We start from the raw sequence: 17852 nt of genomic DNA on the forward strand, positions 1-17852 counted from the left end.
TTTGGTTAGTGCTTTCTTGATATAACTTTTTCTGTCCTTTTAGTTTTAGTCTGTGATTTTATAGGTAGATGAAGTGGATTTCTTACAGGTAGCATATAGTTGTCCTGCCTTTTAACCTAATCTGATAATCTGTCTTTTAACTGGTAAACCATTTACGTTTCAAGTAATCATCAGTAGGGTTGGGAGTTAAGTACTTTCTTGCTGCATCCTGGGAACTGCCTCTAGGCAATAAGCTGGAGCCGTAATAAAGTTTACCGCCTTTATTTTCTTCCTTCCTCCCTTCCTTCTTGTCATCACAGTCCTTTGCTGGACCAGCCTTTGTTGTCCAGTATCTGAAAGCTCTTGTTTCATAAATTTTGTCCAGTTTATTATTTAAGGTGAGAAGAAAAACCCCATGCCCCTTACTTTGTGAAACTTTGCTAGAACTAGAATTCCTCAACAGTGTAATTTCTAATTGATATTTCAAGGACATCCTCTTCCCCTTTTATGGGAAATGTGAGTGTGTGTGTATGTGTGTGTGTGTGTGTGTGTGTGTTCTGTTCAATCACAGAAAGTATGATACATGTACTAAAATGTGACTGTATCTGAACACGGCAGATTAAAAGTGCCATACCCTTTTAAAAATAGAATCCAGTGATGAGTCGGTGACAAAACTTGATCATCTCCTAACATGTCAGCCTTTTTCAGCCTCCATGTCTTGGTATGTCTGGTTCCTTCTGTTTGCAATGCTTCCTCATCTCACGGCCTGTCTTGCCCAGCAGCTCCCCACATACCTTCTGGAACCCGTTCCAGGGGCACCACTTCTCTGCCTCCTGGTGCCCCCAGACAGAAGGAAGCCAGGTGTGGTCTTTTAGGATCTCTCACACTGCACCCGAGCAGTGTTCCAGCACACCACAGGCCCTACTGTACTGCTCTGTTTTGGTGTAGACCACCCCACCCACCCACCAGGAAGCCCTGGGAAGCAGGGACCTTATTTTGGTCCTTCTGTGTACTTCCCAGCCCCCTAACCCAGTGCACCTACTACAGGGAACCTTCCAGTACATGATTGTTGAACTAGCGACTCCATGCATGCTCACAAATACTGCTGTCAGTACTCTCCCTTCGGTGTCATATATTTGTAAAAGTGAGTCTTCGTTAATCATTTTACTTTTCTCCTAGTAAATTCCTCATCTATGCCTGTCTCCTGCTATTCTCTGTCCTGCTGGCCCTCCGTCTGGATGGCATCATTCAGTGGAGCTACTGGGCTGTCTTCGCTCCGATATGGCTGTGGAAGCTGATGGTCATTGTGGGAGCCTCAGTTGGGACTGGAGTCTGGGCACGGAATCCCCAATATCGGTAATGCTGCTTTATGAAACCTATCAGTCTCTACCCTCAGGGAGCAATATCTTGTTTTTCACTTTTGATTAACTAAGGACTATTTTTCTTTGCCTATCTGGGGTTTTATAAGAACTATAATATAGGCAAACTGAGTTCTGTTCTAAGTTTTAAAAAAATTAGGTGTTTGATATGCATTTTTAAATAAAAGCAGTGTTGTTTGGGGTGCTTAAGATCCTAGCCAGCCCACAAAAGCCAATGTAATCTAAAATGCATCCAAAATATCGAACTGTTATATTATGCTAGACCAGAAAGTATAAAACTACCATGTTTGCAGGAGCAGGTCTATAAAACAAAGACCTGGTTTGGTCATCAGGGCTACCTCTGTCTCCAGTTCAGTCCTAGAACTGAGGTTCCCCTTGTCCCAGGCTCCTAGTCCTGGGGTTTTAGGACTGTTAGCAAGGGGTGTTGGGGGGTAGCTTGGCCAGGAAACAGTGAGCCCCTAAGACAGGGAGATGAGGCCTAGATGCTGTGAAGGAGGGCAGAGCCTTTGGGGGCCGGGCAGAGGGCTGAGCCTTTCCTCTTGGCTGCCTCAGTTCGTTCAAGGTCCTGGAGTCAGCTCAGCCATGGGGTATAGCCTGGTGCTGCTGGGACGCAAAGAGTCTCTTCTCCCTCGCAGAGACTGGCACTCCAGAAAGGGAAAAGAAGGGCTTGAGGGGCTGTTCTCCACCTTCCCTGGGAAGATGGGGAGGGAGGGAATGCCCGGTGGATGGGTGGGACATGTGCACTGGTCCTGGGAGAAAAGTGCAGCTGTTTAAACCTTGGTTAACTTTAAAAATAAGAGTTAGCCCATGTAACATACTTTACCACGTATGTATCTGAGAACTTTAAAATAGACATACAAGGAGCCGTGGCAGATGGGGGACATTTGCATGTAAGCTGTTTTAAAGTCCTTAGATTTCCTTTGCCTGCCTTTCTCTTTCTTTCTTTCTTTCTTTCTTTCTTTCTTTCTTTCTTTCTTTCTTTTCTTTTCTTTTCTTTTCTTTTCTTTTCTTTTCTTTTCTTTTCTTTCTTCTTTCTTCTTTCTTCTTTCTTCTTTCTTCTTTCTTCTTTCTTCTTTCTTCTTTCTTCTTTCCTTTCTTTCCTTTCTTTCCTTTCTTTCTTTCTTGAGATTACCTGTGCAGTTTGCAAATCTTTTCTTTTTTATGATATATTTTCAGATATCTAATGTTTACAACTCGAAGAATGAAAATTTTACTTATTTATTTATTTATTTATTTAAAAGATTTTATTGGGCAGCCCCAGTGGCGCAGCAGTTTAGCGCTGCCTGCAGCCTGGGGTGTGATCCTGGAGATCGGGGATCGAGTCCCACCTCAGGTTCCCTGCATGGAGCCTGCTTCTCCCTCTGCCTGTGTCCCAGCCATTCTCTCTCTCTCTCTCTCTCTCTCTCTCAATAAATAAATAAATAAATAAATAAATAAATAAAATCTAAAAAAAGTTTTAAATAAATAAATAAATAAAAGATTTTATTTATTCATGAGAGAGAGAGAGACAGAGACACAGGCAGATGGAGAAGCAGGCTCCATGCAGGGAGCCCGACATGGGACTCGATCCCGGGTCTCCAGGATCACGCCCTGGGCTGAAGGCGGCGCTAAACCGCTGAGCTACCTGGGCTGCCCAAGAATGAAAATGTAAATAAATATTTCAGATTCTGCTAATTGATATTGAGAAGCTATTTGAGCTTTTCCCTGTTGGTTTAATTGAAGATTTTTGATTGAGGAAAGGAATTGTATGTGTGTAGTTGAACATAGTGAGTGTGCAGGAATGGTCATTCCAGTGTTAACATTATCCAGTGGAATGTTGCTGGGTCCTGTACAAGTGACCACTGGCTTCATTTTCTGTGTCCTAAGCTCGGGTGTATTTATCACCAAGTACATACTTCATAAATGTTTATTTGTATTTTGAATGAAATACTGTGGGCTTTCCAAATGCATCTTTTTTTTTTTTTTATAGTCACACACAGAGAGAGGGAGAAGCAGGCTCCATGCACTGGGAGCCCGATGTGGGATTCGATCCTGGGTCTCCAGGATCGCGCCCTGGGCCAAAGGCAGGCGCCAAACCACTGCACCACCCAGGGATCCCTCCAAATGCATCTTTAAGCATTATCCTGATTAGCAGCCTAATTATTTTTCAATTGTTAATCTGATAAGTTCCTGCCTGATACTTAAACAGCTAATTAAACCGATTCTGCTTAGAAGCAGTTTTAACTGCTCTTCTTTCTCTTTCATCTGCAGGTGTTAATTCATCCTAATGGACTAGAAAGGAAAATATAAAAAAGACGTTCATAGTTTTATTGGCATTTTTGAATAGTACTTTACAGTAGTTACTGTATTTTCTTGAACTATAACCCACACATTCATACAGCTAGTAATTTTTATAGTATTGCGTGAAATGTGATCTGCATGGTTTTTAATTTATTGAGAGATGAGGATCATGAGATTTAAGAGATATTTGTCCATTTTTAGTAGTGGAAGCAATCAGCTTGAATGATCTTGGGAGTAGTCAAATTTAAAGTCATGAACAAAAGCATCGATGTTTCCCATCAGGGAAGTAATAACTCTGGCTTTATAGTTATCGTTCATAGTATCGAACGATACTATGTTGGTGTCTGCCCAGACAGCCTACCTGTTTTGGAGATTCTGAACTGAGCATTTTTCTTCTTCTTCTTCTACCGTCCCTTTTTAGAGCAGAAGGAGAAACATGTGTGGAGTTTAAGGCCATGTTAATTGCAGTGGGCATCCACTTGCTGCTCTTGCTGTTTGAGGTCCTGGTCTGTGACCGGATCGAGAGAGGAAGCCACTTCTGGCTGCTGGTCTTCATGCCGCTGTTCTTTGTGTCCCCCGTGTCCGTTGCAGCTTGCGTCTGGGGCTTTCGACATGACAGGTCGCTGGAGGTGAGATTTCATCTATTTAAGGATGTTATAAAAAGTAAAATCTTTTGGTCAGCTAATGTAGATGTCTTGCCCTTTGTCAGAAAGATTTACCTCTAGATTGTGGTATATAAGGAAACTAAAAATGGTGAAAATAATTGTGTTTCTCTTTCTCAAAGAGTTTCTTTCAGAACTCGGGCTTTTCACCCAGCCCCTCAGGCTTCATCCACCTTTGCAGCTTTCCCTAGCCAGCTGTGTTAGTTAGGCTTCTCCTGAGAGGACCAGTAGGAGAGGTGGGGAAAGGGAGAAGGGAAGGAGGAAGGAAGAGAGGGAAAGGGGGAGAGAATGATTCAGGTTAAGGAGCTGGCTTGTGGACTTGGAGGGGGCTGACAGGTCTGAAATTTGGGCAGACCAGCAGGTAGAAGATGCAGCCTGAGTTTCTGCTGCTGTCTTGTGACAGAATTTCTTCCTGTCCAGGAAGCCCCCTCTCCCCTTCTGCTGCCTCTGAGCATTTGCTCCCAAGCTCATCCACGCTCTGTCTGCTAACTGTGGGCTCTCTCATCTGAAAGAGAAAACTGAACGACAGCAGCAAAAGCTTCTCTGTCATCTGTTTGGCTCCTGTGCCTTTCTTTCCATTCACAGAAAGGCTTCCTACAACAGAGCCTTTCTGACCCCAAGCTCCCTGCGCAGCCTCATACTCCCCGAAACCGACCACAGCCAGTGAGCCCTTTCAGCTCTTTTTTTCTGGCCACCAGCCACGCAGCAGCTTCTGCCACTCATGGGCCTTTCACTACACTGGCCGCCTCTGCTTTGGCTCCATTCTCACCACTAAGGAGCCTAAGCTTGGCTGTTTTCTGTCCTCACTGTGCATACTTCCTTGGGGATGGTCTTGCTTACACTTCCTGTCTCCACTGCCACTTATGCGCTGTCGCCTCCAGCATTCCCACTGCTGAACTCACATTTCCACGTGAGCTCCAGACTCCTTTTCCAACTTCACCTGAATCTCTACTCCCTGTGCTGGCTAAAGGCACCATTTTCACCCAGTCATCCTTACTGTTCTCCTTTATGCCCATGTTGCTTTGCATGTTTTCTCTGTTACCTGAGCAGAAGAAGCAAAGCCAAGCTGCAAAAATGATTTGCAAAAACTTAACATTAAACAAAATCATTGGGATCACACATTCCAGATATTTTCTATTTGTTTTTCTAAAGTTATTTTTTATTCATTCATTCGTGAGTGACACACAGAGAGAGAGGCAGAGATATAGGCAGAGGGAGAAGCAGGCTTCCCACAGGAAACCCTATGTGGGACTCGATCCTGGGACTCCAGGATCATGCCCTGAGCCAAAGGCAGACGCTCAACCACTGAGCTACCCAGGTGTCCCAGATATTCTCTGTTTGGCTCAACGTTTCTTGGTAGGAGAGGGACACGTGCTGTTGGCCTTTTGGAGAGGAAATGTTTTGTTGAATGGGACTGTCTAATGCATGGCAGGATACCTCTGTCTGCCCTCTTTCCACTAAATGTCGGTGGAGAGGCTCTTGCCACAAGTGTGTATGAGACCCAGGGGCACCCCTGCTCAGTTCCTAGCCTTCGGGGCAGGGGCAGTGTCACTCAGGTCGAAAAGCACTGAGGAAAAGCATCCAAATATAGTTGGATAGGAACTGAGGAAGCAGTTTAAGGTACATGTTCAAATTTGGAACTTGGTTTTTCAGAAAGTAAAAGCATATACAAGGGTTAGGACCGCATTGGGCATGAAACCATATTTTCCCAATGCAGAGTTACAAAAAGTGAGTCATTCATATAATCCCCCTCGGCATTCTGACCTGGAAGAAGAAACACTATGTCAGGAGTTGAGCTCCCTTCTGGTGCTTGTGTCCGGGGAGAAGAGTGCCACATTTACTCAGGGGTGACGGGATAGGCTTGCACAGAGACATGAAGGAACAATGGGCTTTGCCAGGGCGCACCCTATGCAGGTATGGAAGGGGTTGATATTTCCCAGACAGAGAGACTCTACAAAGATGTAGAGGCAGGAGAAAGTGTCACGCACAGTGAGCTCTTGTGACCCCAAGATGACTGGAGCACAGTTTGGCAAGACACAGAGACTTCTAGAGATGGATGTTGATGACAATCGCATAACAGTATGAAGGTACTTAGTGACGCTGAGCTATATAGCTACAGATAGCTAAGACAGTAAGTTTTCCATTGTATGTATTTTACCACACAGTTTAAAAAATTGCCTGGAGCATGAAGTGGAAAGGAGAGAGTGGTGGGAGCTGGGGGAGAGGAAGGATGTAGAGAGGAACTGGGCTGAAGGGAGGCCAGCTCCTCAGTCCTCAGAGCATGCGCCGAGTTGCCCCAGGCCTCCATAGTGAGCTCTCAGGGCACCATGGGATATTGGCCATTTTTGAGGGGGAAGCAACGTGATACCAACCTGCTGTGGGGATATGATATGAACTACTACCTCCAAGTCGTTTACAGTTTTATTATTAGGTTACCCTACATTAGTTTTGATGATATTGTAGAAGAAGCGGAGTTGTTGGTAGTTACTGTGAGGGGAGGGTAGTACTTACTATGTAAGAATTTATCTGGAAAAAAAATAATAAAAAAAAATAAAAAATTAAAAAAATTAAAAAAAAAGAATTTGTCTGGAGAACAGCTAATGAGGATGGCAGTGCCTTAAGAAATGGTACAGTACCAGCAGGCCACATGTATCCTCTTAGGAATCAGTTGTGGTTATTTAGGAATGAAATAAAAATAATTTTTCCTTTTGATTTATATGACTTTTATTATTTTTTTAGACGGCTACCAATGATATAAATGTGAAGTTTAGATTTAATTACTTAATCCAATGGAACTTGTTAAGGATTTCTTTCAGCCCAGAGGCCTAGGAAAGAATGGCTCCCTCACTGAATGCCCTGTGAACTGACCACTTTGGGAAAACTCTAGGCCAGATCAGTCAGCTTCCTGTGATTTTCATTTTGCAGGCAGTGGCAGGAACAGAGAGCCTTCCAGACTGGGAGGCTAGTGGGGGGGTGGGAGGCTTTGGAGGCATTTGGGGGCACTGGTGAGGAGAGAGGCCTGACAAGGCAGTAGCTGTTGGGGTGGTAGAGAAGACAGGACATGGTAACAGCTTTCAGGGGTGGGAAGAGGAATACAGGGTGCTTGCTGGTGGTGTGGCTCAGGTGATTGGGCTGCCATGGTGCCTTACAGCAAGGTGGGAGGCTCTGGAAGGGAGTGGGACTCTCTGGAAGGGAGTGGGACAGGGTAAAGGTGTGAGCAGTTAATGGACTCAGTCTGAGGCTGGCTCTGACTGCGGCATCTCTACGAGAGCTGGGCCTGGGATGCAGCAAGAAGGCTGTATCAGGGGCAGCTGGTAGCAACAGCCAGCAGGCAGTCACGCCAGTCAGGGCCATGGACAGCAGGCTGAGCGAGTGAACGCACACAGATTTGTGGCTGTGTCTCTCACAGAGACAGAAGACTGGGTTGAAGGTTCTGGGGGGCATCAGGGTTCAAGGAGAGGAGGGTACTGAAAAAGAGCTACCTAGAGCATCAGGAGGAGGGCGAAACCGTGCAGGGTTCATAGAGATGCCACACATGTGCCCCATAGGATGATCTGGCATTGGGAACCTTGATGAAGCAGTTGCCAGTGATCAGGGCTGGAGGCTGGGCCACAGTGCTGAGAGCTCAGAATGGCAAGGGAGGCCATGAGGGCCTGAGCACCCATGATGTCTCACAAAGCCAAGTGCTAGCACTGGGAGGGATACAAGCTTGAGGGAGGGATGGGCTCATTTGGTCTTGGGGTTCTTTTGTGTTTAAAGGGACTGAGCTGAATTTGTTTCTGTGCTTCCGGGAGGGATCAGTTGAAAGGGCAGGATTAAAGATGAGGTAAAGAATTGATGTCCGGATGTGACAGGCTCCTCAAGGAGCCAGAAAGGAAGGGGTGGGATGCAGAGCTGAGCCCTGGGTATGAGAAGGAAGTACAGGTATGGAATAGAGATTTGTGGGTGGGGGCAGGAAGGATGCTTGGAGTGCCTGCCACAGATTGCCTCTATTCAACGAACCTGGAAACAAGATGATTGTTTGGTAGAGAGCACATAAAGGGCAGGGCAGCCAGTAAGCAGAGGGCACGAGGCAGGAGACTTGGGGTGGGGGACAGGTTTCTCTTTGCTGCTGCATTGCTTCACTCCTTTGATGCTGAAGATCAAGAGGTCCCAGTATAACTTAATAAAGCTTTTACCATATTATAATTTGCATTGCCTTTTAGTGTGTTAACCAAATAATTGCAGTATTGAATGCAACTTTTACTTTGTTTAACTGATTCTTCTCTTCATTTTTAGTTAGAAATACTGTGTTCTGTCAACATCCTGCAGTTTATATTCATTGCCTTAAGACTGGACAAGATCATCCACTGGCCCTGGCTTGTATGTAACTTTTTAAATCCTTAAATAAACTTTTCTTTTTTTAATTATAAAAGTAATTTGTGTTCATTGTAGAAAACTTGGAAAAGACAGACGAGCTTAGGTAATAGAATGATAATCACCCGTAACCCACTGGGAGAGAGTATGGCTAGTGTTTGGGGTTTCCTGTGCTGGAGGTTATTGCTTTGTGAAGGTAGCTGAGCCTGTGCTATGCACACGGTTTTGTGTGCTGCTCTCTTATCCTAATGCATCTGAAGCATTTTCCCATGGCAATAAAAGGTCTTTGTAAACATAATTTTTAAAGTTTAATTGATGTAGTATTCTTCAAACGCATTTACCAAACCATCCCTTCCTTCCAAACACTGAAGTTGATACCAGTGTGATTATAAATCACGATATAACATATATTTTTGTGCCTAAAAGTCTTTGCCTAATTTTTTTCATTGTTTTCTTAGGAAAGACTCCAGAGAGCATATTACTGGGCCAGAGGGTGGGAACTTTTTGAGGTTTTAAATACAAACTATACTGTCAACTTGCTTGTCAAAAAAGTTGTGCCACTTTACATTCCTGCCCGGGGCAAGGTCCAAGTCATGCTTGGAACCTGTTCCTTCAGTTTTTGGGTGTTTGGTTAAAACTGACTGCATAGATGGAGAGAAGGGCAGGTGGATAGGAGGATGGATCAGTCTAGATACAAACATATGTAATCATATATACATGTAAGCTACAAATTAGAGAATCCAGTAGGACTTAGACTTCCAACTATGAATGCCTAGAAAGCAGGTGAGAACTGAGGTGGAAGATGTGCCTCTGGGAGATGAGGTCATATCAGTGTTGCTTGATGTGTACTTTTGCATATAAGACATTTTCTGTTATGAACATGGTTTACCTTTTTAAAAAGTAACAAGTATACCAAAAAAAATATTCATTTGGTGACAGGGAAGAAAATAAGGGAACATAGTCATCTCCATAATGAATAAAGGCAAGACTCTTCACCTCTGCCCAAAGTCTTTGATAAAACAATTATGATTAAAAAGTTCAGGTACCTGTCCTACATCCTTAGAGTGGTATATCTGGAGCATGGTAATTGGGTTCAGGATTTTCTGTTGTGATGTGGAGGAAACAAATATCAGACAAACTTTTAGTGTAAGGTGCAATCAGAAAAAAAAAAGATTAAGAATTATGAATATAAAAAAAAAAAAAGAATTATGAATGTTTTCTGTAGGTGAGTGAAGAGATTTTTTTCCAGCCCCAGTTCTGGGCAGGTCCCAGCAGATGGAACAGTCTGAGTGCATGCTTCTTGCAGTGACCAAGAGAGACCATGGGAGGCCACTTCGCTCCCTAGCATTCCACCTGAAGGAGGCCCCCATGTGAGTGTGGCTAAGTGAGAAGGGGCATAGGAAGGAGACTCTCCATAGATTTTATAGCAAAATCTACCATCAGGAACTCCAAGCTACTAGAGAGGATTAAAAACCACACAGCAATTCAAGTCCTAGGTGTAAAAACAAAATGGAAAACCAAAAAAGTGTCTGAAGAAAACATAGGAGAAAACCTTTGGGGCCTGGGGTTCGATGAGGAGTCCCTAAAAGTGACACTAACAGTAAGGTCCATAAGAGAAGGTCAGAATGGAAATGAAATGAATGAAAAGACAGGCCACAGAGTAAGAAAAAAATATTCGCAAGGCACATATCCAGCTGAGGACTTGTATCCAAAACATCTAAACTCTCAAAACTAAAAAACAAACAAACAAACAAAAAAACCTCATTTTAAGATTGGCAAGAGACCTGAAGAGATAATTCACAAAGAGGATATACATGTGGCAAGTAAGCGCACAAACAGAATATCCTTACCCAGTAGGGAAAGGCAAATAAAAACCAGGATGAGGTCCACAGTACAGTCATCAGAATGGCAAAGCTAAACAGCGTGGAGTGCAGGTGAGGGTGTGGAGGGCAGGGATGCTGGCACCTCGCTGCTGGGATTGCCGAATTGTAGAGGCACTCTGACACAGACTGGAGTGAATGTGATTTGGCAATGCTGATCCGGGGTATTTCCCCTAGAAAATGAAAATGTACAGCCATACAAAAACCCATGTGTTAGTGTTTGTAGCAGCTTTATTTGTGACAGCCAAAAGCGGGAAAGCACCCACATTTCCTTCCACGGGTGGCTGGACAAACAGGCAGTGGGTGCCCCCATTCTATGGAATGCCACTTGGCAATAAAAAGAAACAGGCTGTCGTTATATGTAACAACGTGGAGGAACCTCACAGACGTTCTGTGGATTGAGAGAAGGCAGTCTCAGAAGGTGACATGCTGTGTGATGCTATGTACATCGTGCTCTTGAACAAACACAAGTGTAGTGATAGGGAGTGGATCAGTGGTTGCCAGGGGTTGGGGGTGGGGTGAGGGTAGGACACAGTGAGGGGGCAGCATGAGGGAGTCCTGTGGGGTGGAGAAGCTGTCCTGTGTCCTGCCTGGGGTTACACAGCTCTACACACGTATGTGTGAAAAGTCATAGGACTGTACACCAAAAGAAAGCAATTGACCGTGTGATAACATAAGACAGGGATGACAGATCCAAGGAGCAGCGCAGGAGGGAGAATGATCTAACCAGGGAGCCTGGTGAGGCCCCTTGGGCTTCTCCCGTGGGCTCATGTGGAGGTGAAGCAAGGTGTTTCTGGTGCAACAGCAGCAGACATGGGACCCGCCTTGGCGAGGGGGCAGGGACTGGGCGGCAGAGCACTCTCAGCGTCACTGCACCTGTGAGCGGAGGGCAGCTGAAGTTCCCAGGGGCATGGGCCCCACAGTCTACCACCATGGTGCCTCCAGCAGGATGGGCAAACAGCTGTGGAGAGGGTGTGCTGAGGGTGGCAGACTGCTCTGCTTCCCTTGCAGCAGAGCCAGGTGCAGGCTGAGTGAGAGCATATCTTAGAAGGGCAACCACCAAGCTCTTCTCCCCAAGTGTGGCCCATGGCAGAGCATGTCCTGGAGCAGGCGGTGGCCCTGAGCCAGTGTCCCCACAGTCCTGGGATGCTTGGCGGCCATCCTCACTCATGTTTGCACTGTCTTAACTGCAGATGTCCGGCAGGGGGTTGGCTATGCCTCCCTTCAGGTACTGGGCACAAACTATAAAGATTTTTCTCTCTCCTCCTTCCCTCAGGTCGTGTGTGTCCCTCTCTGGATTCTCATGTCCTTTCTGTGCCTGGTGGTCCTCTATTACATTGTGTGGTCTGTCCTGTTCCTGCGTTCCATGGATGTGATTGCAGAACAGCGAAGGACACACATAACAATGGCACTGAGCTGGATGACGATCGTCGTGCCTCTCCTTACTTTTGAGGTAAGCTTTCGACAGCAGAACTTCTCAGGCCTTGGGTCCCTCCCTGTCCTGTGACAGCACTCTGTATACCTAGAAAGCACGGTAGATGGGGGTGGGGATGGAGGGCATGATGCCAAAATTAGAGCATCCTTTCTTTTGGGGGACTGGCAGTGAGAAGTGAGTCCTTGTGGCCGTGATGCATCAGTACGTGTGGATTTGTCTATATCTAGAAAGAGAATTGGTTATTTTTCGTTAGCATTCTGTGCAGAATTATAGAATGGGCACCGTTGACTCCTCAGAACGATCACCAGAAGGAGCTTCCCATAACAGTCCTGCTGTTGGAAGCCTCCCAAGTATACAGATTCTGCTTGGTCCTGAAGAAGGACATGAAAGTAGGTGTCATGCTACCCCACAAGATAGAGCGTATCTGTAGTCTTCTGTGGAGCTGACCTTACCCCTTGTGAGACCTGACAAGGGAGGGCTGGACTGGCCTTAGACATTGTCCGTCCTCAGATGCTTTATCAATAGGACCTCACCTGTTTCTCTTTCCTTAGATCCTGTTGGTTCACAAACTGGATGGCCACAACGCATTCTCTTGTATCCCAATATTTGTCCCTCTTTGGCTCTCCTTGATCACTCTGATGGCAACCACCTTTGGACAGAAGGGAGGAAACCACTGTATGTACTCAGCACTTCGGAAGCCCTCGACCTGTGTGTCTCTGTGCATGTGTGCATGTGGCCCCATTCTATGAACAATGAGCCTGAGAGTCCCAGTTAGGGAGGTCACAGAGGAAATGTAGGCCTGAGGAAGGCCTGGAATATTCTGAGGGAAGAGTGCGCTGTCAACCTTGCTTTCTCTGACCTGCACCATGCCCTTCCTATGGCACACTGTGCCATTTGAGGTAGGCCTCTCAGCCCTGTCCCCTCTGCTGCAACATGAGGATGAAGTTACCTGCTTTCCAGGGGCTCCTGAGGACTAGATAAAAATCCACATCACCCTCCAAACCCTGGGAGTCCACTCAGGTTCTGTGCCTCGCCCTGCTCTCCCAAGGGACATTCCCGACATCACTGTGTCTTGTCAGTGGGGCCCTGCTTGCTCTCCCTTCTCTCCACCTGTGTGATGGGACACTCAGTTTTGAAGTGATCTTTGACAAGAGTCCTTTCCTCACTAGACCATAAGCTCCTTTGCAGGTAGCCCCAGAGCATGCCATTCTGGAAGCCAGGGGATGGTGGGGGGTGCACTGGGAGAGCCAGCACTGAGTGGATGGTCCTGTGGTATAGGTAGCACAAACAAAGCCTTGGAGGAGCAGCTGTGAGAGGGCCCTGTGAGCTCGGGTTGCCGGCTGGCCTGGACCAGTGCCTGCCAGATGCTGACAAGTCCCTTTTTCCGGTGACATTCTCTGTCGCATGTGAGCATATCCCAGATAGGGAAGGCGAGAGGATGCTGACGTAGTTCCAATGCCTCGGGAATGTGTCTGAGGCTCGCTAGAGCAGTCCTGACTGCTGGGACCCCCATCAGAGCACCCGGGAGGCCTGTGTCAGTGGACCACCCCACCTCCCCCACTTTCTGATCTCTAATGGGGTCGCAGTGGGCCAGCCCGGGAGCCCCGCTTAGAGAGCTGCGAGCCACAGGCCCATCTTCTTGCCCTTCATGGGTATCCAGGCCTTGCTTAGTTGTCATTTCTAAGGCATCGGGAGAAAGGGTTACGTGGTCCAAGTAAAACTTCCTGTTCAGGGTAGCACAGCCACAGCAGATCCCATGGAGGCCAGTGTGGTAAGCAAGTGCATCCTTGTTTTTCAGGGTGGTTTGGGATTCGCAAGGATTTCTGTCAGTTTCTGCTTGAACTCTTCCCGTTTTTGAGAGAATATGGGAACATCTCCTATGACCTCCACCATGAAGATAATGAGGAAACAGAAGAAACACCCGTTCCAGAACCTCCTAAGATTGCCCCGATGTTCCGTAAGAAGACCAGGGTGGTTATCACCCAGAGCCCTGGGAAATATGTCCTCCCACCTCCCAAATTAAATATTGAAATGCCAGATTAGATACCACTCCCGCGGGCAGAACGCCAGTGGACTGGGGCACACACTCTCTTCTACCCTCCTCTGCGTCTTTGTTTACCCCACCCAGAACTGGAGCTGGGGCTCTGGGGACTTCCATCTCATGTCTTGTTTGCACTCAATGCCTACCAGTGACTCGCCATGATGGGACACACAAATGGCAGGTGACTGGCACATGCAGCCGGGCTGGGGTGGGGTGTGTGTCGGCAGCCGTGGGTGTGATGGAGGGAGCACGAGGGACATGGAGAAAGCAACCCCCTCTGGGCAGGTGCCTCAGGAGCCAACTTGGATCTCTTAGGGGTGGCTGATCAGGCCACAGGAGGAATTGGTTTTCAAAGTGCTAAAATTCCCATCAAAAGTGTTCTTTGAAAAGGTTTTTTTAAACCAGGCTGGCCTCAGTACGTAGCTTAGCGTCTGCTGTTGCAGAATAGTCAGTAGGAACCTAAATATTCCTTGAGGGCATCGAGCTCCAGTACCCACTGTCATTATTACTGTTTGTGTTCCTGCTGTGGAAGTAGTTGCTCTTCCAGTGAGGCTGACAGCAGTTTTTAATGGCCTCATTGGTGAGCCCTTTCTAATGGAGTGATTCCGAGCCTGTATAGTATTTATACAAATATTTTAGCATTGTAATATACCGTGTTAAATCCTAGTTCTGTACAGTATATTCTGTTAAAGTATTTTTTTACGAGCTTGTATTGGAGATATACGTGTTCTGTTGCAGAAGTAGAAAGCTGCTGGCACACCTGTCCTACAAAGGGGGTGTCACCCCTTAATGGGACATCATCATTTCCCCCCTGAAATCCTCCACATACACAGTAGCTGCTACTGCCAGAACAGCCACAATAAGCAAGAAATGGTTTATGCTTTTCCTGCGTACTGGGAATACTCATTTGTCAGAAAACTATCCAGCATGACCTGCAACTAGAGTGCTGGACTTGCGGAGACTGGGAAGAGCCACTGGATTGTGGAATTGCAAAGGTCTGAGGCCTTTTGTCTACCCCAAACAAAAAGCCTTCCGGATGCCCCAGGCTTTTAACTAAGAACACAGTCCTTCCGAGAGCTGCTAGGAGAGCCCTGAATGAGCAAAGAGGGACTCAGATCCTCCAGGCGGAGAGCCTCCTGCCTGAGAACAAGCAGCCGTTTGTTACAGGAGGGAAAGGGGCACCGACCATCTCACCCAGGAGAGGAGGGGAGGGTTTAATGCAGGGAGCTGCTGACGTGTCTCAGCCTGGCCCCACTGATGCCCAGCACCCTGGGTACCCCAGGGCCTGGGTCCCGACAGACTGCCATCTCCGGGGGAGAGGGGGAGCATCTGGAGTGGCAAAGCCTTCCCTCCCTGGTGTGTGACAAAGGTGGCGCAGTCCACTAGTTTTGCTCCCTGCAGCTGTTCAATAAACCGATTCCTCCTTTTCCATGCTACCGTGTGCATCTTACTTTAGATGTGGTCCAGGACACAGGAACTCCCAGCCAGCGTGCACATGGCCTCGGGTGGCCCGGGGTGGCCAAACATCTCTGATGAGTCCTCAGGTACAGCCTGAACGGACAGAGTGTAGAGGGAAAGACGGACACCCTGGAGACTCGACCTCTGGCTGGGGACCATGGAGCCACCTTGTTACAGCTGAGGAGCCTTCCGAGAGGATTCTCAAGGCTTGAGACAGTCTACCCTGAAATGGGCACTTTGGTGGCCCCGAGGCATCGCCTGGTGAGACTAGAGGCTGAGAACCGCTTACATTGCCATAAAATGCCATGTGATTACTGGCTAGCTCGCTGGGGGGCAGTTGAGTGTCCCCTAATGCTCCTTCAGGAAGCCCCAACCCCACTCCCCTGTGGGCTTGTCTGCAATCCCAGGTCAGGTGGCTCTTGTCCTCGCCAAAGGCGCTGGGGCTTTCAAGTCAGCGAATGAGGCCTAGGCGACAGCAGGTGCACAGCTTTCCTTTGGGGCTGCAACCCCCGGAGAGGGAGGCCCTGGGACACTTGGCTGAGAGCCCAGAGGGGCTCAGAGCCATCTTGCCGGTGCCCCAGGCCCTGCCATGACCTGGAGTTTCTGTCCCCCTTTCCATTTGGAACCTCAATTACAGTTCTACAGCAGCCCTCTCTTCAGGAAGGACTGCCCCCACCTGCTGAAGAAGAGGAGAGTGGGCGAGAAGGCAGCCCAAAGGCAAGATGAGGACAAGGCGGAAGAGTTAGGAAGCCCAGCAGAGGCGGAGCCCGCCAGCAGGCCACCAGAGGAGCTCCTGGCCCCCAGAGAGCACCAGGGGGAGCAGCAGCGGGAGCCTGCAGGTGGCCCAGAGCAAGACCTTCCAACCACCCAGGTCAGGAGCGAGTCCGCCCCTCCCGCCATCCTCGGGGCGGCAGCCAGGCGCCCTCTGCCCCTGGTGCTCCCCGTGGCCGAGCTGCTACCTTTGTGCCACTCGTGTTTGCCCATTGTGGCTGCAGGGCCCGTCGCCCCCATGCCCCCCATACCTCCTTCCCTGGGCCCGTTCCCCTACTGCCCGGTGTGCCACTGTTTCCTGGGATACCTGCCACCTATGGCTGGGCGCCCAGACTGCCCCTACAGCTCTCCCTACCGCAGCTAGAGGGCTCGGACCTCGGGCAGGGCAATAAACTGGACGGTGACCGGGCCGTTGTCTGCTGAAGCCAGGTGCTCCTGGCCTCTGGCACGTTTCTTGCCAAGCAGCCAGGCGACCAGAGCTCTGACTGCTGCCCTGGGTGAGGATGGATCACAGTCCACCGCTGTCATGTGTGGGGCCCTGCATGCTCACTTAGGTGCCAGAGGTCCCGCCTCTGCTCCAACAGAGGTGTGTGGAGGCGCTGGGCGGGCCCAAACACCGGGCATCAGGGCCCAGGGCTAACCAGGGCCTTGTGCTCCTGCGCAGCAGGCCCATTTCCCTGTCGAGTGGGGGCCTGGGTCCCACAGGGCCTTCGCGTTCCCCACACCAGGATGTCAGGTCTCCCTGGAGCGGAGGGCTCACAGGTGCCCCCCGGTCCCCAGCACCAAGATGCGGGTGGGGACAGCGTCCCCCAGAACCCTCAAGCGTTGCAGTGCAGGGGTGCTCGCTGGTACCCAAACGGTAGCACCTACACTTGACTTTTGCCCCAGCAACTGGACCTGGGAATCCCTCTCTCAAAACATTTATAATCATACATTTACTTTTAAATTTTTTAACGATTTTATTTATTTATTCTTGAGATACACTGAAAGAGAGGAGGCAGAGACACAGGCAGAGGGAGAAGCAGGCTACCTGCAGGGAGCCTGAAGTTGGACTAGATCCCAGGACCCCGAGATCACGCCCCAAGCCAAATGCAGGCACCCAACCACTGAGCCTCCCAGGTGTCCTATTCCTCTGTTCCTTGCTAAGTTTCTGAGGCTTTTTTTTTTTTCCAGTAGCAATAGGTTTTTATTGTATTTTCCCGGGGTGAAGAGAGGAGGGAAAAGAGTCAGCATGTGTGTTACAAGACACTAGCAAGTGGAAAAGAAGTGCCCGCCTAGCAACATCACCCAGCAAATAAACTCTCCCCAGAGCTGGAAGGGGTCTAGCCCCGTAGGGCCCAGGGTCCTGCAGTTCAGAGCTGAGGGGAAGGGAGCAGGCAGCTACAGCTTTCCAGATGCACCCCCTCCGACCACCCCAAGAAATTGGAGATTTCACACAAAGCTTTGGTTTGTGGCAGTCCAAAGGGAGGTACATGCGCCTGTCGCCTGTTAAAGGGCCTTGCGGCCACGTTGACAGAAGCTTCTAGCACCTGCGTAAAATTTCCTGTGTGACCTTCAGCTCCCCTTTCTGGGTCTTCCACAGCTCCTGTGTACATGCAAGTCTCCCTTCAT

The 17852-nt window shown here is 48.4% G+C and overlaps 2 protein-coding genes across 4 annotated transcripts in view; both read left to right on the forward strand.

Moving 5' to 3' along the window:
* TMEM185A (transmembrane protein 185A) overlaps positions 1-15439 on the forward strand; it is a 35784-nt gene extending 20345 nt beyond the window's left edge. For all 3 annotated transcript variants that reach the window (XM_038588508.1, XM_038588509.1, XM_038588507.1), the window contains exons 2-7: positions 1159-1335; positions 4060-4267; positions 8579-8662; positions 11813-11989; positions 12523-12646; positions 13770-15439. In XM_038588508.1, the coding sequence (XP_038444436.1) occupies positions 1159-1335; positions 4060-4267; positions 8579-8662; positions 11813-11989; positions 12523-12646; positions 13770-14014 (1015 nt within the window). In that variant the 3' untranslated portion in view covers positions 14015-15439. The remainder of the gene's footprint in view (positions 1-1158; positions 1336-4059; positions 4268-8578; positions 8663-11812; positions 11990-12522; positions 12647-13769) is intronic.
* Positions 15440-15596: 157 nt separating this feature from the next.
* LOC119868535 (heat shock transcription factor, X-linked-like) lies at positions 15597-17190 on the forward strand. Its single transcript, XM_038588510.1, has 2 exons — positions 15597-15731; positions 16108-17190. Exons 1-2 carry the CDS (start codon positions 15699-15701, stop codon positions 16603-16605), a joined length of 531 nt encoding a protein of 176 aa, XP_038444438.1. The 5' UTR covers positions 15597-15698; the 3' UTR covers positions 16606-17190.
* Positions 17191-17852: the final 662 nt, after the last annotated feature.

This window comes from Canis lupus, chromosome X (genome assembly GCF_011100685.1).
Source record: "Canis lupus familiaris isolate Mischka breed German Shepherd chromosome X, alternate assembly UU_Cfam_GSD_1.0, whole genome shotgun sequence".
NCBI lineage: Eukaryota > Metazoa > Chordata > Mammalia > Carnivora > Canidae > Canis > Canis lupus.

Coding starts and splice junctions, on each gene's coding strand:
- LOC119868535 (XM_038588510.1), top strand. CDS start 15,699: ATGGGCACTTTGGTGGCCCCGAGGCATCGCCTG. Junction 15,732..16,107: donor TGGCCCCGAGGCATCGCCTG/GTGAGACTAGAG, acceptor CCTCAATTACAG/TTCTACAGCAGCCCTCTCTT.